Source organism: Saccostrea cucullata, unplaced genomic scaffold (genome assembly GCF_032062105.1).
Source record: "Saccostrea cucullata isolate Sc308-1 unplaced genomic scaffold, CSIRO_AGI_Scuc_v1 ctg13026, whole genome shotgun sequence".
In the NCBI taxonomy this organism is placed as follows: Eukaryota; Metazoa; Mollusca; class Bivalvia; order Ostreida; family Ostreidae; genus Saccostrea; species Saccostrea cuccullata.
In genome coordinates, this window is record NW_026936474.1 from 44183 (window position 1) to 71629 (window position 27447).

The 27447-nt window shown below is 32.5% G+C and overlaps 1 protein-coding gene across 1 annotated transcript; it reads right to left on the reverse strand.

Moving 5' to 3' along the window:
• On the reverse strand, window positions 1-27443 carry LOC134245677 (uncharacterized; the record flags this gene model as incomplete). The annotated part of the gene is made up of 12 exons (XM_062727949.1): window positions 1-4012; window positions 4092-4133; window positions 4255-4539; window positions 6859-6973; window positions 8527-8574; window positions 12679-12896; window positions 13213-13330; window positions 17542-17654; window positions 18137-18153; window positions 18212-18308; window positions 19878-19911; window positions 27354-27443. Coding segments are annotated over 12 exons (2244 nt in total), but the record flags the coding sequence as incomplete, so codon positions are not given.
• Window positions 27444-27447: the final 4 nt, after the last annotated feature.

Here is a 27447-nt window from a genome sequence, read left to right on the forward strand (position 1 = left end):
GAAAATAACAAAATTCTAAATTTCATCAAAAAGACAAGAAAATGTACTTAAAAGAATTACAAAGTACCAAAACTTGTTTTAAATTTGACAAAAGAAATATATACAAGTGTTAGAAAAAAAATAATAATGATGATTAAGAACCATAAATCATAAAAATGTTTTAAAAAAATGTGTGAAAACTGCAAATAGCTTTCATCCATGAAAAACAACTGGCCTGAAAACAAATTAAGAAAACAATACGTGGTTTGAAACACCGATGCCACCGTATGCAGCTTATTGCAAGGATTGAATTTTCTCAAATGCATGTCAAACTGCAAAGGTTAAGGTCAAAATTTTTAGTACTAAAAGAATGGTCTTGTCACAAGAATATATTATACCTGTGAAATGTGGAAGCTCTAGTTCTAACTGTTTAAAAGTTATGGCCAAGATTGAACATTAAAAAGACATTGGTCAACACTAAAATAAAGGTCAAAAATGTTTATACTCACTAAAAGATCTTATCACAATGTTATAGCCATTTTGCTCATGTTCAAATTTTAGCACCATTTTGTCAGTGTATTACGTCATGGATTTTGAGTACACATTATTTTCTTGAGTACTGCACGAGCAGTGACATTCGCTGGAAGGTATCGTTCTCTGGTCTGTACTTTTGTTCAATGCATCTCTGGAATTAGGAAAAAACTACTTATTCGGTAAGCCAATTATTCAAACACCAGCACACCCATATGTATTTGTATGCATTTCTTGTATTTTATTTATGAATCAGTATTTTTTATACTTTGATAATGGTCTACATAGTCGAGCATATTGGATAATCATTACTTCTTATGTAAAGCTACATGATATATTTATTATATTGAACACAATATTCTTAAACTATTTATAAGATTCATTGATAGGTCTGCATATCTGTTGTTTAGGATAGGTGTTAAATGCATTAGGCTTAAACTGTGTATTGCAAGGGCGATAACTCTCATATCCGTTTGTGAACACCAGTTTCGAAAGTTAGATATTTTATGCATACTCAGTAATATATAGAATGTTAACTTTAAAGTATTATTTTTTAAGTTTGTGATATTGATAGCATATATCCTGGCATATATTTCTAGTCTGAATTGCCTTGGCACTGCCAATTTTCTGGTCCTAATTGCCTCTGTTTATTGGTATTGCATTGTGTTACAAGAATTTTTTGTGTACAATTTTGTTTATTTACTTTACAGTAAATCGTATGATGAACGTATGATGAATCGTATGATGTCAGTCATGTGATGATGTATTATGGATTGTATGAGAACTATGACATATGATGAAACCTATGAGCGATTGTTCCTATGCATGAAGTTGAATAAAGACATACGCATTTACAATTTCTCAATCTCTCTCTGGGCATTGAACAGTACACACAATGAAGACACATGAAAGTCCTAGCTAGCACCAAATATTCAAAAATTATGATTATGAAGTTTAAAGAGTGATTATTTTTCGTAAGAATGGGTAAAACTTCAAGGTCAAGGTTTAAACGTCAAATTTGATGGTATCCAAAAGGCCTTGTCGCAGGCAATACGCTTTTGAAATATGAAAGCCTTAATCTCTCCAACTCAAAACGTTATAAACAAGGTTAAAGTTTACCGGACAAACAGACAGACAGATTGACGGACAGGGCAAAAACTATACACCCCAGAATCTTTGATTACAAGGGCAGAAAAATGAGTCCTGAAGATCCGGCATGGTCTGTATTCTACCCCTGAGATCATCATATTGCCCTAAAAGTACATCTTATTAAACTTTTCTTATACAGCTTATTCCACTTGTTGAAACGCTAAGATTTTTCCATTTATGGTATTGCTATTTCAATGTACATCTTACGGCAAAACATGAAAGAAACCTCATCCTTATGTTATTGTTGCTTGGTTTCTCGCCAAAAACAATCAAATGTTAATTGTGAAAATAAAGAACTGGGATCATTTACAATCACTTACAATCTCACAAATAGCATTAGATGTGGGATCAGTTGCCTAGGTTGAATAATCTTCCCATAAATTTTTACTTAAACAAAGATTATGGAATAAGTGCGTAATCTGGAAGTATTTATCCTTTCTTTACATACAAAATTAAGTATAGATCTGTAACATTACGTAATACAAAATAAAAAAAGTTATATTTGGCTTTTAAAACACGTTATTCAAATGTACCGTGCTTTGACCTACGTTTGTGTAGTGAAGAGGTTCCTGGATTTCGTAGGTTAAAACTTTCCATCAATTTATCATTGCTTTTGTGGTGTTGATGCTTTTGAATTGTGTCGGCTCTTATCCATGAGTTTACAAATATTCAAAAAACAATCTCCGACCTAGCATAAGGCGAAATTACGTTTGTAGAACTCAGTAAAAGCTTGTTTGAACCCAACTCCCCTGATGATTAATTAAGTCCAACGAATAAGTGTTAAATCTGCCATAGAAAAGGAAATAAAAATAGTATCATGTCTGGACCTGGAAACGAATCGTAGACCCCTGCATCACTTGGCAGATATTCAGCCTCCTGAGCTGTAGTATAATAGAACTAGTATGACTACGTATGTTTGATCGTATATACTAGGAAATCAAAATCAGAAGTTCATCAAACGTTTTGCATTTGGGTCGACCTTAACGTGTTGAAAAGTACATTTTCACCAAAAAGTGTATATTTAATGGTAGAGACAGTTTTATTGCGGTAAGCTCCTTTTTTGATGGTGTGTACATGCTGGGACCCAGTTATTGACGTATTTTTCTGCATACGTTGGTTGGCGAAGAACCAGTTGTAGAGATAAGCTCTCATATGTTGGGTGTTAGGAAACTAGCACATGTCACTGTAAACTGAGTGATACTCATGATAGAAAACATGTTTTGAGGTAAAATCCCGTTAATCATGAGAAAGGATCAAACTTTGAGGTAAGGTTTGAATTCTGAAAGTCAACAGCTCAAGCCTCCGACACTGATAGCGTCTTCTACAGCGCTTCTGTCTTCTTCAACGCTTCTATTTTCTTCCTCATCCCTGTCTTCTTCCATATTTTTATCCTCGTCTTTAGGTTCCTCTTCATCGTCGTCCTGTCCGATCATGTTTTGAAAACAGACGGGTGTTCCACTTCGATGAGTCATTGAGTTACAAAGCGTACCCAAGTTCTCCTCAATCAGGGGATCTTCAGAGACTCCTGTTTGCCTCATGTTTCTTTCGTTGAAGATCATTATTGCCTCAGAAAAAAGACTTCCGTCCGCATCATAGTATGAAATATTCTCCGGAGGAATAAAGTTCTCTCTTGTGTTCAATCGTGAAATCTCTTGATTTTTTCCGCATCTTTTTAATACATTCGAATATTTAGAGTTTGCTGAATTTGAAAGAATGAACTGTGGAAACGAGGCAGTGGTCTTATTTGAATATCCAAAAGGTACACCCATGTGGTATTCTCCAATGGTAACAGCTGCAATACTTGAACATTCCTCTTGGGTTTTGTCTTCCAAGAAAGGAAAATCTGTCTCATTTTCATATTCACTATGGATGCTCGAGTCCATTCGATTGTACGGTATCGGGAACGTTTTAGGTGTCTCTGCTATTTCAGTAATAACCCGATGATCAGTTCTCCATCTTTTCCGCGGCTCTTGGTTTACGTTATTACGTAGAAAGTCGAGAAATAAGTCTAGCTCTGTGTCTAAGACAAATTTTGTCCAGTACTGAATCCGCGGCAAAATAGGATACGCAGTATTCATCGATTCAACTACAACAAAGCGACTCTGAAGATGGTTCTGCCTTAAAGAAGGTATATTTTTGTCTTTAAGAAATCTGCTCTCAAACTTTGTAAAAGAATGCTGATTCATCCAGAGAACAATTATGGAGGAGTCCGAATTATTTATCAAACCGCTTTTGTTTGGGAACAACAAGGTATTGGCGACGACATGAAGATCATTAATTATCAAACTCATCAGACCTTTGGCATCATCTGAGTGCTTAACGTCATGGACGATCAACACAGATGTTTCAATACCTGAAAAAAAGGATGAAAGTGTCATCTTTATGTTATATGATGATGTAAGACGGCAATTCAATCTAATGAATGCACATACCTGCAGGATTGGCAGAGCTTGATTTTGAATCAACAAATGGACCTGTAAAACCAAAATTATTGTATGTAAGAGTGTTAAAGATCAGCTTGATTTATTTCAGGATTTTTTTTTTCAAAGATACACAGATGGCAAAAGAAAATTAATGAAAAAATGTTTTAATTACCTCTTCTTTTGAACTTGACCACGGCAAAGATAGACGCTAAAGCCCCAAGAGTGATCCCTAGGACAGACAAGACACTGGCGGGGATCGCCCACTCCTTCCCACTGGGCTGGGATCCGCCCCCAGGCTCCTCAATAACCTCCTCAAAATTCCTCCCCAGCTGGATGTTATTCTCGGACACCTCGGGCAAACTGGGATCCAAAATAGAGGACGGTCTGAAGGACACAAATGTCAACGTGGGCACCGTAACAAACGTTTTCATATCAGTCTCAGTATTATACGATGGAGCTAAATGAAAAAAAGGTTGGCTAATAACATTGCATCCTAAAATTTCATTGAGATTTATCTAAATCGACCAGTAATGAGAAAAAAAAATCTTATACAACTAATAACAAATAATTCCATTAAGGATGCTCCGTGTTAACAATCCTTATATACATGTAGATTCAAACAATCAAATTCAAAGAACCCTTTCCCCATTCCCCTGCTTCCAGTGTCTATATGGGTGAGATGTCATTTTTGACATATTGTGTGAAATATGAAAGCCCTATTATATGTCATTTAGAAATTATCACTGAAGTTGATTTTTTAAATTAAGGTCAATCGTCAAGGTCAAGGGGACAGATGTCATAGCAAGCTCGGAAAAAATTTTGTCACATGTAATGCACATGTCAGATATGAAAGTCTATCTCTTCTCAGTATAAGGAAGATGTTTTTTTGTGAAACATTGATGGCAACATTGCGAAATTTAAACTTAAATGCAAATTGAATAAATTATTACCCAAACTAAGATCTTCTCACAAGAAATACGATTGTGAAATACGAAATCCTTAGCAACACTTGTTCAAAAGTTATGGTCATGGATAATGTTTGAAAGGTAGGTCAAACACTAAGGTCAAAGGGTCTAAGTTGTTGGTTTCATAAGAAATGTCTTGTCACAAGTAATATATATGTGAAGGATGAAAACCCTAACCATAACCGTTCAAAAGTCATTACCAAGGTTAAAGTTTTGTAGCCAATGAAAGGTCCTGTCACAAGAATTAAATATGTGAAATAAGAAAGCCTTAGCCCTAACCCTTTAAAAGTTATTGATAAGACTGATTTGTTTTTGAAAAGTAGGTAAAACTCCAAGGTCAAAGTGTCAAAGTTTTTGGTATCAAATGAAATATCTTTTCACAAAGATTACGTATATTAAGTATGAAAGCCCAAGACCTTACCATTCAAAAGTCATGGTCAAGGTTAAAGTTTTTCATAAGGACAGAAATCTCTAAGGTCAAGGTCAACGGTATTGTTCTCCTATGAAAAGTCTTACCATGAAGAATACACTTGTGAAATATGAAAGTCCTAGTATCTACCATTCAAAAGTTATGACCAAAGAAAAAGTTTGGAATTTTTGCTTAAAAGTGGATCAAACTCCAAAATTTAGGTCATAAGGACAAATTTTGTGGTATCCAAAGAAAGGTCTTGACAAAAGGATTACACATGTGTAAAATATGAAAGTCATGGCTCTACGTAATCAAAAGTTTAATCAAAAGTTACAAACATTAAGGTTAAAGTTTTTTGACGGAAGGACAGACGATTGAGATTTAAATTATTTGGAAATATTTTAGAATTGCAGAACTTTAGATCTAACCATTAATAAGCCTTTAAAATTTTGGCTTGTATAAATAGTTCATCTATTACCATTACCTCACTTATTCTACCCTATACTTTAATAAGTACTGAAAGATATCGACTGTTCCTAACATTAACAATCTAGCCTATAGGTCACATAGGTACCCTTACACGGGTAACACTTCTATAAATCCTTACTTTCTGTAATGATAAACTTCGGGCTCAATATACCCTTACACGGGTAACACTTCTATAAATCCTTACTTTCTGTAATGGTAAACTTCGGGCTCAATATACCCTTACACGGGTAACACTTCTATAAATCCTTACTTTCTGTAATGATAAACCTCGGGCTCAATATACACTTACAGAGGTAACACTTCATAAATTTTTACAATCTCTACTAAGAGTTATCGTTCCACTTATACCTCTGTCAACGTCTGAAAAGTAGTACGGAAGCGGAGGGGCGTGATTTTTTTGTTTAAAATCGTCCACAAGAAGATTAACACATTTACATTTCTATATATGTGTTAATGCTGCAAGTTGTTTGTCTATAAAAACTAAATCATGTTGATATTTATCGGCAATGAATTTTAAATTTTCTACATTCGTAATATTCTGCCGAGAAATAATCCTTTATAGGATATGGTGAAAAAGCGATATCTGATTCTAATTCTCATAAATTAACTTTTATTTAACATGTTCAAGAAGAATATAGACGTTTTACATTCATAATTTATGATGCAATAGGTGAAAGTAAGTTTTGCCAAGAATCTTGGCATTTAGCGGTTGACAGAGGTGTTGTAGCTTATTTTCGTAATGACAACTCTGTGTAGAGACCCTTACACGGGAAATTTTTACTTTCTGTAATGGTAAACATCGGGCTCAATGTACCCTTACACGGGTAACACTTCTATAAATCCTTACTTTCTGTAATGGTAAACTTCGGGCTAAATGTACACTTGCATGGGGAACACTTCTATAAATTCTTACTTTCTGTAATGATAAACTTCGGGCTCAATGTATCCCTACACGGGTAACACTTGGAGGACTTCTTGCAGCGACACAAGTTACTTCCGCCTGCCTTGAGGTCATCATAAGGCTCCACCTACCGGTCAAACAAAAGCTTCATATAATAAACAACAGGTAGCAAATTATTTCATACCGATCTATCAATCATAGAAATCGAATTCTTGCGTGTTTTCTTTTTCGCATAATGCCCGAAACCCACTGAAGCGATTCTCGTTTGCTGCGCCACCTCAAACCTACTTAATTAAGACTTCATACCGAGGACACGTGTAGATGTAGGAGTTTGTGCGATTCGAAACATAAACAGTTTTATAACAAGTAAAATTTATACAAAGCATCAAATCGGCCGCAAACAAACCTTAAAAGCGTCCATGCAAGGAAAGCACGTCAAGATATTCAAACTGGAAGGTTATATATTTGAATCACTTTTATTTCAGACTATGTTCAAAGCAAAATAAGTAAGCTTAATAATAATAAAATATAAATAAATAGACATTTTAGCACATTAACTCATTCATGAATAGATTCATTCATGTAAAAAAAATGATGAATGATAAAAAAATTATTGTCATCAAATTGAAGATGTACGTGTCATGTATGTAGGCCTCATACCGTAAATTTGGAAATTTTTACGTCAATTTTATTTTGCGAATCTGGGTCAAAATGCTGTTGATTATATTTTTTACGTTTCAAAATTTTGCGAATGACCACTACTTTGTTTACATTTTCTTACTGTTGAATTATTTTTAAGAAAAATATTTTTGCGAATGCAATGGACTTGCAAATTTGCTAAAATTTTATCTACAGCAAAAATTTCCAGTTATGGTAAGATGAAATCCTGGATCTTAGTCCTTCTATACAATTTTTACACCACTTCTTTTTTTTTCTTTCACCAAATCTCAATTCAAATTGTATTTCCACTTACGCCTTTCATTTAACCTTTTCACTAAATCTTTTAATACACCTGTAGTCAATGATGAAATATAACAATTTCGAAATTACTCCTCGGGTGCTTAACAAGGACAGGATTTTCCGACTAATATACCCAAACAACATATTCAGACATATATGTAATACCCAACCTCCCCTTATCATAAAACGCTTTTAATCTATCTAATTTCTATGTACCAATATTTACTTTATATTTTACAGTTCCTCATTAAAATTCAAACTTTCAACTCACTATATTTACATTCGCTGTGTTTTTCTACTAAGCCAATTGATTTGAAAATCATTTTTTTGTATACTTACGCGTAGAAATACACACGGAGAAACGTGCTTTACCGTGACGTCACAATAGGGCTACAGCGACGTTAGTAAAAGTATAACAATATAGGGCAGCGAGGGCAGCGAGAAATTCAAATATTGAGTATATTTTTGGTGCCACCAAACATGTAAAATGTAAATATAAGGAATGTTTTTAAGTTTACTGTGAATTAATGGTGTGAGAATCACACAGACTTGCACGTAGGCATATTTTTCATGAAGCGCGAAATATGCCTACGTGACAAATCTGTGTAATTCACACACCAATAACTCACACAAAACTTAAAAACATTCCTTAAATATCAACTCTTTCTTTGCCTTGTTACATTTACTTCATCGTACCGATCTATACAAAATTATACCAACCATTATATCGTAGGTTCCCGGTTTCACATCTTCAAATTTGGCGTACACCTTTGAAGAAAAAAAGAAGATAAAACTTAAAAGATTTATGTTCTTGATGTGCATTAAAGATGAATATGAAAGAAAGATCTTGAAGGTACTTGGACACATATTTGAAGTTAATATTTTTTCTATAATATTACAACTTATATATTTTAATAGCATTTCACACAAAAAATAATTAAAAATCTTATTTCATTTAAAAGTTATTAAAACTTAAATTTTATGGCGGGTTTGATTGACACATCCTTGCACTTTCACAAATCTTAACTTTATTCTTAATCCGTAGGAAAAGTGGCAATTCTGATGTGTATTAATGAAAAATATTAATACTATAATCCAGAAAATTCAGAGTAGACATGTTCTAAAGCAAAACAAACACACAATATATTGTCAGTCCGTGCAGTTGTGGTGAACAGACTTTGGCGATTTAACGCACCCGAGGAATCGTAAACATCAAACAATAACATGTTTACGAAAACCTGTGTACATAACACGAGTGTGATCGATTCGCAAATCTCTGTACACAGCGGAATTACGATACTTGTGAAGTAGTTCTGCTTTCTAACATTTCAACTCTGAATAAAATTCTTCTTGATTTAAGTTTTAACAGTGAGCGCAGCGAGCGTCGCGAAGCGACGCTCGTAAAGCGAGCTCAATAGACTAACGTGTAAGAACAGAGGAAATTCGGATTGAAATCTGTACATACGTCTGCCAAATTTCTCTGTGAAACATCCCAGAATTCCTGCACTACCCAATGTCCTTTGCGCAAATAAATAAATAAATAATAACGTAAAAGCATAAGAGGGTTTCAGTTTGTAAAAATCATTCAAAGAAACAAAAAATAACTCTGCAATGTTTTTCGACCAAAATTGCACTAGGTCTATAGCTTCAAACAGACGCTCGGCTGTCTCCGTAAGCTCCGGCGAGCTCCGTGACGTCGTGTAACGTCACAGCTAGTCGAGATGTCTCGTGCGGCTTGATGTATGAAGTTGTTGATATTTTTTTCAGTGTTTTTGATGGTATAACTGCGCTCGCCCCAACGGTCACACCGTAAAACATATTATTTCTCATTAATGCACACCAGGATTCCCACTTTTCCTAAGGATTAAGAATAAAGTTAAGATTTGTGAAAGTGCAAGGATGTGTCAATCAAACCCGCCAAAAAATTAAAAGTTTTAATAACTTTTAAATGAAATAAGATTTTTAATTAATTTTTGTGTGAAATGTTATTAAAATATATAATTCGTGATATTATACAGAAAATATTAACTTCAAATCTGTTTCCAAGTACCTTTAAGGAGGCTCATTACATCACTTTTTGATGACGTACTACACAAAAAAATAAACCTCCTTTGTTTCGACAGTTTTCCTCTGGGGACGAATTGTACAGGTACCTCTATAATATGACCCTGACCTTTAAAACGCTTTAACAATAGATGAAATATGCGGTGTTGTAAACAGTGAAAACAAAGTTCATTATGCATTAACCAAGAAGGATTGTTTTAAACAGAAACAAAAGAAAACAACAGTCAAATCTTCGCCAAACAAGTAATGTGCAATTTCATAGCGATGAATGCAGTGAGCTCTATCAATCAATGACATGTTTGTATGGAGGAAATTCGAGTTGAAATCAACAACCTTGTTGAAATTAAAATAGTTATTTACTTGCTCTATTCACTGTATTGGTGTTAATTTATATATTTGCTTTATTAATTTAAGTATATACACTGGCAATTTAATGCTTTGTTCTGAAATTTAGATGTAATGTTCAAACCATTGTCGCAAACCACGGCCAAAATGTACGCTCCTCTCCCATCTGGTCGTGGTTGAACGACGAGAGAATTCTTCGTAGCTCATTAAAATATTGACCAATGCGAGTAAAGCATAGTCGGATTATGAACTTTGTCGCGACCTTTCAATATCCAATCGCAGTATAGGAAACATTTCTTGTATACTGTTGACGTCAGTTGAAACAAAACTTGCCACTGACTGAATATGACGTCACAATAGAGAGGCGTAAATATTCAAGATTACGACACTTTTTGTGATCAAGCAGCCATGGGTAGGAGAGAGCTATATGCGGACTCCGGACCGTGGCTTGAGACGATGTGTTCAAACGTTCCTTTGTGTTTTGAGTCTTGGGTAATTAGGAAAGATAACTCTTGAAAGTGGACTTTTTATACCAAATATTTTTTAAATTGGAATTTTCATTTCGTTTAAACATTCTTCATTGAATTTGTCACATGTAATTCATTGAAATACATTCTTTGTCTCTTCAGAACTCATTTTCTTAATGTTTTATGCACATATTAAAAAGATAATGACATCAATTGTTTTTTAGGAGAATTTTTTTTTTCTAATAAAATTGATATCAGGTATAATGAGGCATTTTCACTGTGTGTACTTGTCTAAAGAAGATACCCATCATTTGACACTAAAAGTTTTGAAATTCTGGTAATAATTAACTTGAAATAAAACATTTCACTAAAATTAGACAAAAGCTAAAAAAATCTCTGAAAAATATTTATGATATCAATACCTCTATCTGGATATTTGACATCTACATTATAAGTGGTGCTTAAATGAAATCTAAAATAAACTGTGGATGTAATGAGCCACCTTAAGAGAACGCAATGCAAGTAATGAATTTTTGAAACAATTCATTTATAATCTAATAAATGTCTTCAGTGCCACAGAAGGCAATTTCCTCGAAGAAAAGTTTTTCAATCGTAAAAATGTGTCTTTTTGCTGTTTTACGAGAGACATTTCAAAAGTTCTCGCAACTGTTTAATAAAAAATTAACCGTTTTACGGAAATTATTGAGTTTGATATCATTGGAAAGATCAGAACAATATACACATATTGTGACGCCACGTTACAATTGTTATGACGTAATAACTCCGAAAATGACGTCAGAATATAGAATGTTTGGCACACCGTAAAAAGGACGTAACCAAAGACACAATTTGATTAAATTAAAATTCTTAGGACAACTTTTGCTCATTACTCGGACGCAAGCTAACGGGCGCAAATGCCAGTTGGTGGAATGTTTACATAGACTACAATTTATCATATGGTGTTCTATTTTGGAGATTTCCTTGTTCTGAAATGGTTTTAACGAGTGTCAAACATTGCATGATTTTTTCCAATATTGCTCAAACTTTTGCGTAAAAGAGGCCTAACTGTGATAAAAAGACAAAGTTAACAATCAAAGAAAAATAGGCGATCGTGTTACAAAATTCAAGGGCATAAATTCGTCAGGTGTTTTAACCAGATTTGTGGGATCGATGAAGGCTCTAGAGTTCAGTTTAGTGTGCCCCATATTTTCTCGTAAAATCAAAAATGGCGGCGGCGCAGTTATAACCCCACCGTACCTCCACATATTCGCAAATTTTCATGCATGGAAAACAAATAAGATTTTACACGTCTGTGGAACTTATATTCATTTTTTGGATTCAAAAGACAAAAGCAGTAGTGAGTTTCGGGGCGCCCAAGTTGAATTAATATGAAAAAATACACACGGAAACAAGCTAGGATCAAGATTTAGTCGTAAACGGGAAGAGTCCTGTTGCTCAAAATATATTGGATGAAAACTACATTAATAGGGCCTATACTTCAGTTTAATATAGGACATGTTTTATTTCAAACAATGGAGAGCTACATAAAAGACCGAAAATTCAGCTGTATCATGGAAATAAAAATCTTAAATGAATATCGATGATAGCATAACCGGATATAAACTGTGCTCGTAAACAAACCATACAGTGAATAATGGAATTCCTGATAAACAGTATCATAGTCTTACTCTACCTCTTTGCAAATTAAAATTTTGTTTGAAATATTTTTTTCAAATAAGCCTTTGGCAGCACGTTTACGATTGTCTCATGTGGATAAAAAACGCGACTTTTCAGTATGCTAAACATGCTACATTCTGACGTCATTTTCGGAGTTATTATGTCCTAAAATTTATAACGTGACGTCTCAATGTGTGTATATTTTTCTGATCTTTCCAATGATATCAAACTCTCGTAAAACGGTTAATTTTTTATTAAACAGTTGCCAGGGAACTTTTGAAATGCCCCTCGTAGATCTGATTTGTTTCACTTTACTTACCCATGGGAAACGGACGTATTCCATCCAGGAGTGGGTGGTGGTGCGATAACTGGCACCCATGGTGTTCAGTGGTGTCACTCGCCGGAGTTTAATGTTGTAATACTTAATTCCATAACTCTCTGGAGCTGACTGAAACTGAACCTCGACAATTCGGTCAAGTGAATTGTTTCGGAATATGATCTCAGTATTCCACAAGGAGGAGTTTTCGGGTGGGATGCCTTAAAATAAATTTATTAAAGGAATTATCGTCTACTTTAACAGGTTTGCCAAGAACATTAGAGACAGTTTGAAATGTTGCCAAATAAGGCGTTAGGGGCGATGTCTTTCTTGCACTGATCTGTCTTAGACTTTGAATACCATTTAATGTACAAGGATAAGGTTCTATCTTCTCATCTTTATTAATCTATTTGTTTTAAAGACATAAATAGTTTTAGTTTCCCTTATCCATTCTTCCAGTAATAGTTCTTTTTATCTTAATGGCATGAAGCAAGCTTTTAGCTAGAAGTAGCCCGTGACATTGGAATTGTACTTTACCTTGGTTTATTCCGGCGCGGATCAAGCCTCTGGTTGGAGAAGAAGATGTTGATCTTGGAAGCTGCCAAACGGTGATGTTGGCGGACATTCTTAGTTTCAGCGAGACTTCAAATTCTCTCTGATAATGGAAATATGACACTAAATTAAAATTACCTTTGGCAATTCCTATAAATAAGCTTTCAACCTTTAAAAATTGGTTATTTATTTATTGCTTTACTATTAGATTTCCTTTGTTTCTGTCCGTCCGTCTGTCTAGCTATCTGTACGTCTGTCACACTTGGTTACGAGGGGCGTTCAATAAATAATGTCATTAGGGCTAAGAAAGAAACAAAAATCGCTTTTCTAGGATTTTGTCTTAATGATTTAACTAAAATATTCTCTTTTAATTAAAAGACATGTCCGTAACATTTTCATTCAATTTCTAATTGTTTTTAGAACACAGTTTTGAGTATGACCCTTCGTATACTGGAAAATGGCAGATCCTATGATTTGCTGTGCTTGTTTTTTTCTCTCTGAAAGGTGTTTTCCTAAGTTTGGGAAATGAAACAAGTCAAAGATTGAAAGATCTGGGGAATATTGTTGATGTGACAAAACATTAACTTTCTGTTTACCCCAAAACTCCTTTACTCTTCATGGCCTGTGGGTTTGGACACTGTCAGGAAGAAATTTAATGTAGTGAATTCCTCATTCTGTTTCCTTCCTCTCATAAACCTTTCAATTTTTTGGCAAATATTTTGCTTACTAGACTCCTCCAGACATTGAACCGCCTCCCTATATATGTATTTGAACAACAAGACCGCTAATATTTAAGAAAATAGCGTATAAAACTGTTTTGTGTTCTTGCAAATTTTTGCTCTTCTTAGGCCTTTGCAGTTTTGTCAAGTGCATCATATTCTAAATTTGTTCTGAGTGTTTAACGCAAAATGGATTCAAGTTTCATCACCCCTACTAATGTGTTCGGAACCTTTTATTTTTCGGTGTTCTGCAAATTATAAAACCCGATGAGTTCAGAGTAGCTCTGGCAGTGGCTCTGGCGAGAGTTAGCGAGACTTCAGCGAGATAGGGTAAATTATACACGGAAATGTGGTTAGGAAGTGACTAGCACGTGGAGGCATGGTAAACAGAAAAGTTATATTGCATTTCAGTTTTCACTACCCTAGAATCAGCTGATAATTTATGTAGAAATGTACTTCAATCAATCGATCTCTTTTAAATTAATTCAAACTTACATAAGTATTCTCTATAATACAATTTTCTACAGTCATAAATTAAAATTTCTTTTTGGACAAATATTTTTTGCATGGGAACCGGGACTATATTTTTTGGCGTCAGATTAGCAAATGAGGCACCAGCATGATTTTAATGACCAATCAGCTGAATGAGTATTGCATTATGGGTTACTACGAATACTACAGGAATTTTACGCTTGAAAAAAAAGATATTATTTTCATGCCTATAATGGCAAACAATTCATTTGTTAAATAAACGGCGGAAGTCTAGGTTTCTGAAAGTCATACTGCAAAAGCGATTTGCGTCTGTTTTAATTCCTTTCTTGTACTATCTGTGAATACAATTGCCAGGTCAATTCCCTCGCCGAACACGTGATCACGAACGTAATCAAAGTTTTGTCCATTTAAATGCATAGAAGATGCTGCTCGTTTTCCTTACCCTTGAAGCGCTGGTGTTCTAAACTAGACACAAACTACATTTTATTAAACATTTTTTTATTTTTAACAACAAATTAAAAACGCCCTTAACATCTTTCATAGTTTCTTATCTTTGTATTTTGTTCGTAAGAACATTTTTTTTTAATTTTGCAGTCCATTAACATGATCGTAGATTGACCTAAACTACGTGTTCGAAGTAAAATGTAAGTATGTATTTGGCGTAAACGTTGCTATTCATTCAACGATTTGTCAGTTGCTCGTGGTAAGATCCTCTGTGCGCATTTATAACAATAGCCATATAAGGCAAACAAAGGTTTGTCAGTGTAGATGATAATGCACATTTCTTACCAGCGAATCGCTCACTAGTGAGCTTTAATTTTCACCGAAAAGTATAAGATATATTGTTATTTTAACACCCCCCACTTTAGCCCCCCTTAATCAGTTGAAAATCATGAAAGTCTATCAGAAAGGTCTGGAAACATTTATTACAGGAAATGTTTTCAAAAGAAACAGGCTATAGCAATATCATGTTTACTGCCAATTTTATTTATAAAACCGGTTCTACCCTATAACCTTTAAATAGATCAACCTAAACCACGTGTCTTGAATTTAAATCACAATAACATTAGTAGGGGTGTTCATGATCTGTTCAAATTTCAGAAAAACGTAGATAAGAACAATTTTTGATTTTTTAAAAATAATTGTTTAGTTTTTCTACACGCTCTCGTTTTCACTCATATTTATAAATATAGAGTGACATTTGAGTATTAAACTTTTTTACAATCAAAAGTTTCTTTAAAACAGTTTGAACTACCCCCGATATGATGTCTATCAAATTTGCTATGTAACTTAAAGTCAATAAAACATAATCTGTGATAATTTGTTGAAATATCGCTAATATACATTGGTTGTTGTATGTCCTTGTTGACAAGGAGGGTACCCATTTTTGATGACCATTATATAATTTTTGTTAATTGAAATCCACCTGTTCATGTGTGTATGAAACAGACATAAGTTGCTGTAAATTTCACATATTTCAGTTAACATATTTTTGGGAAATTAACAAGTTTTACAGCAGCTTTAATGACGCGTTCAATTTTACTCTAATTCACTGATTCTTGACCATTCATTTTTAACGCAGTGTCTCGAGTAGCCCTTGTTTTCCAGCTTCTCACAATGAAATTATGCGATGAAAAGTGGTCACATAAACTGTTATCAATTCATTAAAAATTCAATAATTAGAAAACGTCAAGCTTAATGTCATATGACTTCTATGTTGTATGTCATGGAGCTGATGGCATTATCTATTGAACGCCCCTCGTAATTTTCGCACTTTTCTTCTGAACACTTAATTGTGCCGATTTTTGGTATGTAGATTTATCTTCATGAGTTACGGATCAAATTTGATATTCTATCCGTATGATTGATTTTGACGGAATTATGGTAATTTTATTTATTTATTTTAAATGTGGTGTCTACGATCGGGTTCATGATACGCTAAATTAATGTTCCAAACGAGCTTGAATACCAATCGCATCATCTCGGGTCTTTCCGTCAGAGGTCGAAAACAACCTCGAATGTATTAACATCACCGGATCATGGCGGATGTTAAAGATTTATACATTTCCTGTTTATTCAAACATAGGATAGAGTGAGTTAGAAGTCCCTTCTATGGTATATTTTAGGAAATATCATTACATTGATTAAAGTTAAACTCCACATTCCACAGATAAAAGGTCTCTATGCATTTATTTCAGGGTTATTAAAGGGAGGGTTGTAATGGCGTCTACCATATACATTCGAGGTCGTTTTTCCGCTAGTCGGAAAGGTCCGAGAAGTTGCGATTGGCTTGAATACTAAACAAAATGATGGAACCCGGTAGTGGACATATATTGTTTATGCAATATTCTCAGAATGCTTGCTTTCAGTGAGAATGACCGGTAAACTCGTCATTAAATTGTTAGACGATAACATTCTATGATTAGAGAGAGAGTGGCCTATAAAACAACACTTGTGTCGTTAGTCGATAACTTTTTATTATTAGATAGGTTGGAACCAATCGTCCAAATGGGATATAATAGTCCGTTTGGGATATAATATCCCAAATGGGCTATAAATTTACAGTGCAAAAAATGACAATTTTTATTTTGGATATAAATATTATAAATCCGCATCAGGACACTTAAAAAGGAATAACTTTTGGTTGACAAGTTTTCCTGTATGCCCATTGTTTAGGAGATTGATCCCTCCGAAGTTCCTTAACTTCTTGGGGATCAATCTAACAAACGGTAAGGGTTGCAGAAAAACTTGCTTACCAAAAGTTATTCCATTTTAAGTGATTTGATGCGGATTTATGATATTTATTACCAAAATAATATATTTCAATTTTTGCACTGTAAATTTATAGCCCATTTGGGATATTATATCCCAAACGGACTATTATATCCCATTTGGGCGATTGGTCCCAACCTGATTAGAGAGAGTACATGGCCTATAAACTAACCATTGTATTGTTAGGCGATAATGTTTAAATATAAGAGAGAGTGACCTATTAACTAACCATTGTATTGTAACCAGCCATGATCAGAGATAATAATAAACTCATCATTGAACTTTTAGTCCATAAAGTTTAAATATTAGAGAGAGTAACATATAAACTCACCATTGAATCGTTAGTCGATAACGTTCCATTATTAGAGAGAGTCAACACAATGCAGCGCTTTCCTTCAATAGATTCGATCCACGCCTCAAATCCCTTGATCCTTTCCGTAGAGGCTATAATATATTGGATTTTGTTATTGTATATATGAAGTCTGAGGATTAATTAAGGATCACAAATCTCTGTTTAGAGATGTAGCTGGCAGTACTGTAAACGATTTTTGCTTCTTTACAAATTTGACCCGAAGAGAGTCACTTCTGTCAAATTTTCCCAGCAAAACAAGGTATTAAAAGTTCCTTGATTTAATTTTGATTACAGAAAAATTGTTTTACGACATATTGTATTGATATTTTGATTTCCTTCACCTATTTTTTTTATTTGACACCCTCCTCCTGGAAATCAACACTTTTAACATGTTTAATGACCCATGCCTCTGAAGTAGGTAATGAAAATAAATTAATTGAGAAATAAAAGTTGACAAATAATCCACTCCAATTAATTTAAAAGTTTCTTTTTTTAATTAAATTATATGAATTTTCTCCAGCTCCGATATGAAGATTTCTTTTTTCTCTTAATACAAATGTTATGAAAATATTACTTGTATTCGGTTGAATGCTAATTTTAACTTCTGAGTACCACTTGACTTCCGGTGGTGCCTCGACGAGGTTTGTGCACAGTTGAAATTGAGAGGTCGGGAGCCGCCATTGAAGTATTTCCATGGTAATAAAGACCCGGATACTCACTCTGAAGGAACTGAGCCGTACAATCTACTTAAAAACATTGCTTTTTTTAAATTATCGTTACAAAATACTAAAAAGAAGTAGTATCAATCAATCATATTACCCTTACCAATTTCCCCCGAAAAAAAAAATGAAATAGAATAAAAAGTATTAACATGTATAATAAATATATACTCGCATATAAATAATGCATTGTTTGTTATTTCTTTGTACAAAATACATGAAAGTGTAAAAAATACGTGAAAGAAGAAAACACTTGCTGTGGCCTTCAACTCAACATTTAGATATATCGACGATGTATTGTCAATTACCAATAGTTAATTCCATTCTTCAGTCGATACGATTCATCCCAGTAAGTTGAAGACAAAAGATATCACTGAGTCTGACACATCTCTTTCATATTTAGATATTTTACTTGACAAGACGTTAATGGTAATCTAACAACCAAGCTCTATAAAAAAACGTGATGACTTTTACTTTATGCAGCAATATACCTTCATCACTTGCATATTATGGAGTTTATATCTATTAGTGCAAGAGCATGTTCTACGTAAGTTCAATTTCTAAAACGAAGTTAATTATTGGCAAACAAGTTGATGAAAAAAGAATATCAGCAGTCTCGTTTAAAGTCATAATTTCGTATTCTTAGTTCTATGGCCGATACAATGACCTAATTAGCAAATACAATTTATAACATTGAGTCAGCGGCCTTCCGGAGGACGACCTTTTCTTAGTCCTCTTAGGAAAACAAACACTGACAGTCCTTACTCAAACGGAGGAAATCGAGTTTAGGAAACTAAATTGAAAACATAGTGACGTCTTTTGCAGTCTATAACAGATTCTTTGGGTAGCTTAATCTCACAGCTCCCACCAAAGTGTTTAAAACCATTTCATATTCAAAAGATACGTAAATATTATGTGATTCATTTCTTCTCATTACATTACATATATATCTCGATTTTCTTATAACCTATTAATTTGTTGTATGTTTTATTCTAATCTCTGAAATGAACAAAATAAGTAAGATAAATGAATGCATGAATGAATAAATTAGCATACTGAATTGACGACGGATTTTTTCTGATATTTCCCGGTCATGACATGGAGCACACGGCGGGTGTGACCGGCCAGCAGGGGATGCTCACTCCTCCGTGACACATGGTCCCACATCTGACGTTTCGGAAGTTCGTGTTTGCTCTGCTCTTATTTTGTATTGTTTGTCGAACCTTTTATCTTGAATGCTGTTCTTTAACTCCATATTTGTCTTCTTAATGCTATTTGACATGTTAAAAATGTTTGTCCCCGCGCTCTTACTTAAGATAAATATTAATCCTGAGAGGATAACTCGAATGAGAGTTAAAATATTACATGTATATATTTTACATGTAAGCCAGAAACCTTTTTTCTCAATTTAAAACAAATTCATGTTCATTGCAAGTTTTCTGGTTTTGCAGCATTCTTTAATAGATTTAGAAATTTATATATAAAAAGTTTTAAAACAATAGATCTGCGATTGTCTCATTTTCACAGCTTTCTTTATGAGGTTGTAGAGAGAGAGAGAGAGAGAGAGAGAGAGACAGAGAGAGAGAGAGTTCATACCTCTATACAGAATCGCTCGACATTTTTCTCCAGACTGAAACACACGAAAAAAGAAATGATTTTTGGAAATGAATGAAAAGAATTTTTATATAATAAATATAAATTATAATAAAAAATGACAAGGCAGTGATATAATTAAAATGTTAACGTTAAATATTAATAAATATACAGCGAAACCTCTCTAATCCGACATGCACTGGAAGACGAAAATTTTGTGTCGGAATAGAAATTAAGAATGTAGGACTACACAGTGTTAGGAAACGTGGAAAACAGTAAAATGGAAACGAAATTAAATGGCGTAATTAACAGTGTGTCGGATTAGACAGTTGTCGGATTAGAAAGTTTTCACTTTTATGTACAAATGCATATATATTGACACTCTTATACTCTATTTATTATACAAATACGACTTCTCTAAAATTCAAGTGAAAATACAAGGGCAAGGGATAAAGATGTAGTTACCCAAAGGGAGTTCATGGCTAAGTTTATACACCTGTGAAATATAAAAACCCAGCAACAAATTTTCCTAACAAAAGTCAAACTATAATTTTTGGGGCAAACATATTTGACATTTTGATTTTCGAATTTGGCCCACTTTTGCAAAATTTTACCAAATCTTCGCATTAACTTCTGAATACTTGATACTTGGGAAATCATACTTAAAATGAATTTTCCTTGTGGCAGTTTCTTCCATCGGTTACCAAAATTGCGAAAAGTTTTACCATGGCCTTTAAGTTTTACTATTTAAAAAATTAATTAATCTTTTGATTTGAATGAGAGGGAATGTGGGTTGGAGTTCAATAAGACAGTTTATGAAAATTCTTAAAATAATATTACTACCTCATTTACACGTATGTAAAGAAAACTATGAAGTACTAAAGCAAATGAAATCTGTTATTAAATGAAAAAAAAAATTGCAAAATATTTCCTTTTGTATTTTTCAATGTGCTATTTTATTTTGAATTTGGTTTGTCTTTAAATTTGTTTTTTATCAAACTCTCAAATGGTTTTCTTTGTTTGATTGTTACTATCATTTTTTTTATCGTTATTTGTTATAATCATCAAATTAATATATTTTCTCCTAGAATATTTCTTCAGATATCAATTTCATCTGATAAAACAACACTTTACAAAAATCAGTGTATATTCTTAAAACTCGATAAAAAAATTCCCGAGAAAAAACCAAAAACTCCGAAGCATATCATTATAAATCACACTTAGTGAAATATACGTAATGTGTGGTAATTAACTTTTTATTGGTGTCAAGTGTGTGTTTCCCGTCGCTGCCATGCACTCCATTAAAATAAAATGAAACAACAAAACACTACGAGGAAATTCTACTATTCTCTCTATTCTCTAAATAGGTAGATAATGATTAGTAAGAAATTTTCTTTAATCTAAATTTTTATCAATTAGCCAGTTTTGTTTGAAAAAAAAATCATAATAAATTTTGCTTTTCCCTTAATTTATATTTTTATATTGAAACACAGCTAGTGACTTGTATACTGAGTATATTTATTTACTTTTTAAAAGCACACTATATCTAACTTAACAAAATCATCTGAGGCCCTGCGATGATTTGTTAAACTAATACATGTGGTGTGTTCCCTAGTATTTCACACTCACATTTAGAATTTTTTAACAATACGGGTAAACTTAAGAAAAGTCATAAAGCTGTTGTAACTTTTTCCCTCATATAGCAAAAACCCTTCTCAAATGTAAGTCAAATTTAAGGTTTAGAGATAAATAATTTTGGATACAAATTGCAGTAAAATAAGAATGTAACACTTTTTTTGTGTATTTGCACTCTTCAGCGAAGAGAGATAACGCGAGCTCTAAAGACCTAAGAATAAACAAAGATTCTGGCCACAATAGGGTGACCTTTTAACCTGAGCGATTCCCAGAACATGCGATTCATGACAATGCGGTTGTTTACTTGTTTATCGGAAGATGTATTTGGTTAGGTGGAAGAAGCAACCAATGAGATTGAAGTGACTAGAGTTCAGGTGTTTGGATAAATTAACTACGGAAAATAATATTTGAAGATTATGCAAAAGATGGGAAATTATTTTAAAAGTGCATTAAAAGTTTAAAAAATATTCAAGGTCATAATAATAGTAATTAAAATTCAAATCATAATTTAAAGTAATTATTGCAAATTTCGGAGGGGATACAAATATGGAGATGTAAATCTACAAACGTAAACCTAGTATGAAATGAACGGCCAGGATAGACAAGATTTCAGTGGAAAGTTGAATCTTGACTGTCTTGGTTGCATTTCATACAGGCGAGATAATTTTCTAGACTTGTGCGGTTTTCGTCAAATTATTAAAATTTTCAAATGGCTTAATTTGTTTACAGGTTACATTTTTTTTTATATTAGAACTAGTAATGTTTAGTATGATGTTTAGTATATTGTAAGAAATTATATATTGTAATCATAACGATTACAAATAGATTGTTTAATTTAATAAAGAGTGGAAAGCTGAATCTTGACTGTCTTGGTTGCATTTCATACAGGTTGGGTAACATCGCCACTCCCCAACACCTGTTGGCCGCTCAGGTCCGCAAATTTACAAAGAATCGTATAATAAAGATGAAGAGCTAGAATGAGTCATTCCGGTTCCTCTTCAAGAGTTCCAGTGAATGAGATTAAGCTGATTCAATGAAAGTGAACTCTAAATCTTTTTAATTTTTATGACACAAGAAAGGTCTAGTCAAAAGTAATACCGTATAGCGGGTTATTTTAGCGGGGTGCTAATTTTAGCTTATTTTGGCGTTTTGATGGTAGTCCGCTAAAATTTTAATCGCTAAAATAGTTAAGTGTTCTATCTTCTTAGTGTTCAATTGCAAATAACTGAAACATTGTGTCCGCTGAAATAAATTTTGCCAAAATTATTGGCATGCATTTGCGCAGGGAAAAACACCAAGAACACCCGCTATATGGCTAACACAAAAACATTTTTAAAACGTTTTTAAAACATTTTCAAAATGTTGCGAAAACATTTTTAAAAATGTTTTAATCACGTGATTTTGTATGGTTTTTTAAACGTTTTTAAAACATTTTAGCAAAATATTTCAGCAAAATGTTGTCAGAACATTTTCTTAAAATGTTGCAAAAACATTTTCAATAATGTTTTAATCACGTGAATTTGTATGGTTTTTTAAACGTTTTTAAAACATTTTATATATCAGCAAAGAACATTTTCTTAAAATTTGAAAACATTTTTGAACAATGTTGTAATCACGTGATATGGTTTTTTATGTTTTTAAAACGTTTTACAAAATATTTCAACAAATGTTATCATAACATTGTTATAAAATGTAAAATAAACATTTTCAAAAATGTTTTTATCACGTTTAATTTGTTTGGTTTTTAAAACGTTTTCAAAACATTCACGTCGAGGTTAAAAAGTATTTTTACTGAAATTTTACGTATCTCATTAAGTATTGATATATTTACATTTTAAAAGAAATAAACACAAATTATATTTAATTTTTGAACCTTTATTACAAACCCATATTCAATATGTTTTTTTTACAAGTTTTAATTTAATACCGGGTTTTTATGGTGAAAAGCGTCTAATCCATTCACTGAATTTTAAAAGAACAGAATCAAGCTATTTATATTTTTACCATAAATATGAATCACATACACTGAAAAGAATGATTCAATACGGAAAGAATAGCACAACCTGTAAACAACAAAGTGACAGAAAAATTGTGTTTGTATCAGCGTTCTTCATCTAATGTATCTTTAAGATGAACAATGAAAATATACAAAAAATATTTTAATTATATCAAATTTAAGTTCTTTCCTCATTTGCATTGAAAAAAACAGAAAAATAACTACTATGACAATATTATTGAAGAGTAATAGTACATATTTTTGGCTTTTTTGGGAATTTGAAAATACGGATGATGCAAAAACCATGCTGTAAAGAAATTTCATTTTCAAATCAACATATTGTTTGATGATTTTAAAACATTTCACAAAGTGAATACTTGTGATATATTGTGTTGTGTATAATTGTGTTGACTTCAGAATGAAATATATATCAAATACATTGTATAATAATAATCATTGCTTAATGCTGTACAAAGTTAAATATTAGTATTATTTTTAAAATCTTTTAAAGTATGATAAAGGAATAATTGTCATTCAAAGTTAAAAATGTATTATTGTTTTTATGGTGCAAAGGCCATTCAAATCGGCACGGAGTAAGCGCGCACATCTTCTTTACCAGAATTCAAAATATATACAATCCTTTACGCGCTACAGGAAAAATAGGTTATCATGGCACTGAAACTGACCAGTGTGCCAATCCCTATTTAATGCCTCAGAGTAAAAACCTGGAAGTGGATCACAGAGAACATTTAAAAAAAACATTAAGATTTTTATCAAATGCTTATGATTTTTTTTTTACATATATTTATATTTTAAATTTTGTGTTTGCCTATCCTTTCATTTATTTATTTTTTGATTTGTTTTAATTAAAGGACTTTATATATGTCTGTTTAATCATAAGCCAAAACTGAAAAAAAATCTTTCAATTTTAAAAAATTTAACATTTCAAAACTTGTCCTATATACTTTATAAATTTTGCAATCATACATTATTTGAATGTTTTAAGAACATTTTGAAAATAACATTAAAAAATGTTGCAGCAATGAAAAATGAAGTCTTTAAAAAAGATAAACACGTCATGAAATTGAATGTTCTAAAATTATTCTCACAACATACTCTTAAAGTTAATAAATGAATTAAATTGTGCTGCAATTACATTAATGTTTCAGAAACATTTTGAAAATGTTTCCAAAAATTTTACAAAACCTATAATTAAAATGTTTCTAGTGAAAATAATTATTTTGTTAAACATTTTCACTGCCTTGGCCGGAATTTAATGTTTATTAACAGCGATATTAAGAATTTTTAAAATATTTTTAAAATGTTCCTTACAATTTTTTTCAGAAACGTAAGGCAAGTTTTACAGAAAAAGAATGGATGGAGAACGTTTTTTAAACGTTTTACAAGATCTTTAATAATTACACAATTTGTAATATCACAAAAACATTTTGACAACGTTCCTTCCAAATGTTTACGTATTCATGCAATTAAATTTATGGAAAAGCCATGTTTCAATCAAGAACGTTTTTGATATAAAAATCTTTGATATTTTCCATACCTTTTACGTTTCAAAAATATTTTTTCCAAAATGAAAACATTTTAAAAATGTTTTTAAAATGTTAACAGTGTATGATTGTAATGGAGTTTTATGAAGAGAGGGCTTCAAATTTAATTTTACAGTTAATGGCTTACTTGGACATTTAAACCCGAACGCTCTAAGGCTACCGTGACCGGTATATATAAAGAGAAGAGGAAATGTTTTAAAAATGTTTTTAAAATGTTTATTCTGAAAGAAAACCTTTTTACAACACCAATAAAATGTTTTGAAAAGTGCGAAAGTTATTGTGGAATATACCAAAGAGCGATATATGAAAATTGCTTTGGCCCTTTAAAATGAATAATATATATCAAACAAATAAATATATTTTCATTTGATCAAAAGGTCATTTTAGAAATATGACATCATAAAAAATTCATTTAGATACTGTATTCGCAAGAATTAATATATCTTTTAATTTTCAATAACTTAAGAAATTAAATAGAAAAAAGAAGGCACATTTATGTTGTAAAAGAAAAAAAACATCAAGAAAATGGCACATTTTTGGCTTTTTTGGATAGGTTAGTCAAGAAAAATATATTGGAATGGAGAGTGTTGAGGGGTAGGAATGTAGCCGTTTCCCTCCTTGACAACATAAAACGATCTTTGAAATAGCCCGTTATTACCGTTTTGTTCAAAGTTATCATCAATATTTTTTTCAAAAGAGAGCTCCCGTATAATTTTCAGGTGTAAAAGTAATTGGGTAATTACACAATTTGTAATATACCAAATTTTACTGTAAAAGTCAGAAATTGAATGTCATTTATTCCAAAGCAAGTTAACTCCGTTTATGAATAGTCCATTGTCTTTAAACATTTTCTGCAGAATCAAGGCAATTGCCCTATGCTGAAAATGAATATAGTGCCAATATGTACATCTTCTTATGATATATTTTTTAACCAAGTCCAAGTTGCACTTTTTGTTAGTGTTTAGAGCCTCCTTTAACAAAAATATTATATCGCAATTTTTTTTGATTTTATATCATTTTGAATTCAGTCAGTCTTTACCATTTAAGAAAAAATTCAAATGGCTTTCTTTGTTTAGATGTTAGAATTTTTATTTTTTATCGTTATTTGTTACACTAATTAAATCAATCTTTTTCGTGGAATGTATCTTCAGATATCAATCTCTGTTGATATCTCTGCGTGTTACAATACTCAGCATATGTTCTCAAAAACAAACAATGATTTCCTCAAAAAAGAAAAAAATCAAAAAAATGTATCATTATAATTCATATTTAGAGAAGTTTACGTCACATGCGTCAATTCCTAAATTCGCAGAATCTACTGAGTCCTTTTAATTGGTGTCAAGGGCCCGTGCTTCCCGTTTTTGCCACTCCATAAAAATAAAAGGAAACAATAAAACACACCATTCTGTGGGAATTTTACTTCTTTGTGTCTTTCCTACCTATCAAAATGTGATTGTAAAAAAAGTATATTATTTAAAGTCAGTTTTTATCAATTTAACTATTTTAATTTTTTTTTAGGGGGGGGGGGGTTAATAAAATTCGAAATGAATTTGCCCTCTCCTTTACTCATATTCTTTAAATTGAAACAAAAACGCATGACTTTGCATTTATTTACTACTATAACAAGTATATTGAATCTAATTCAGCAAAATCATCTCGATGGGGCCCTGCGATGATTTGTTTAATAATTAGCGTTTTTCTAGTGATTTGTAATCATTCACACATGGGTATATTTTTTTATCATTCCGGATAAGCTTAACAAAAGTCACAAGTTCTCCATGACTGTTCTCGATTGGGAGAATTTATCATCAACAACAGAAAAAAACTAAACAAACAAAACAATATTCAAATAAAAGAAAAATAAAATCATAAATAAAAAAAAAAAAAAAATCTTTAATGACAATCTGAGGAATTTTTTTTTTAGCTAGATAAGGTTCTTTCCCAGCCACTCCCTTTCTGTACGTCACACCTATTATTGCTTACAAAAGTGATTTTTCTTTAAGAAAGTAATACCTGATACAATATTGTATGATTTTCATCCACTTTTCAAAAGTACATTAAATATTTCACTCAACCACCTAAACCCCCACGCCACCCCACTCGATCTACCTCTGTTTAATTTGTCCATACGCGTCGGTGGCAAATAGAAAGGGGGGGGGGGCTAACCAACGAAAAAGGTTAACCCCAATTTTCAGTGCCTATAATATGTATATATTTGCAAAAAACTAGGGGGGAGCCCCTTACCCTAACACCCCCCCCCCGACGCATGTGCTGTCGACTTACCGGTACTATGGTACAAGGTTTCTCTAACACCTTCCTGACGTCAACAGAAGCGAAACAGAAAATAATCCAGAGGAAAATCCCTGTATAGGCGTCC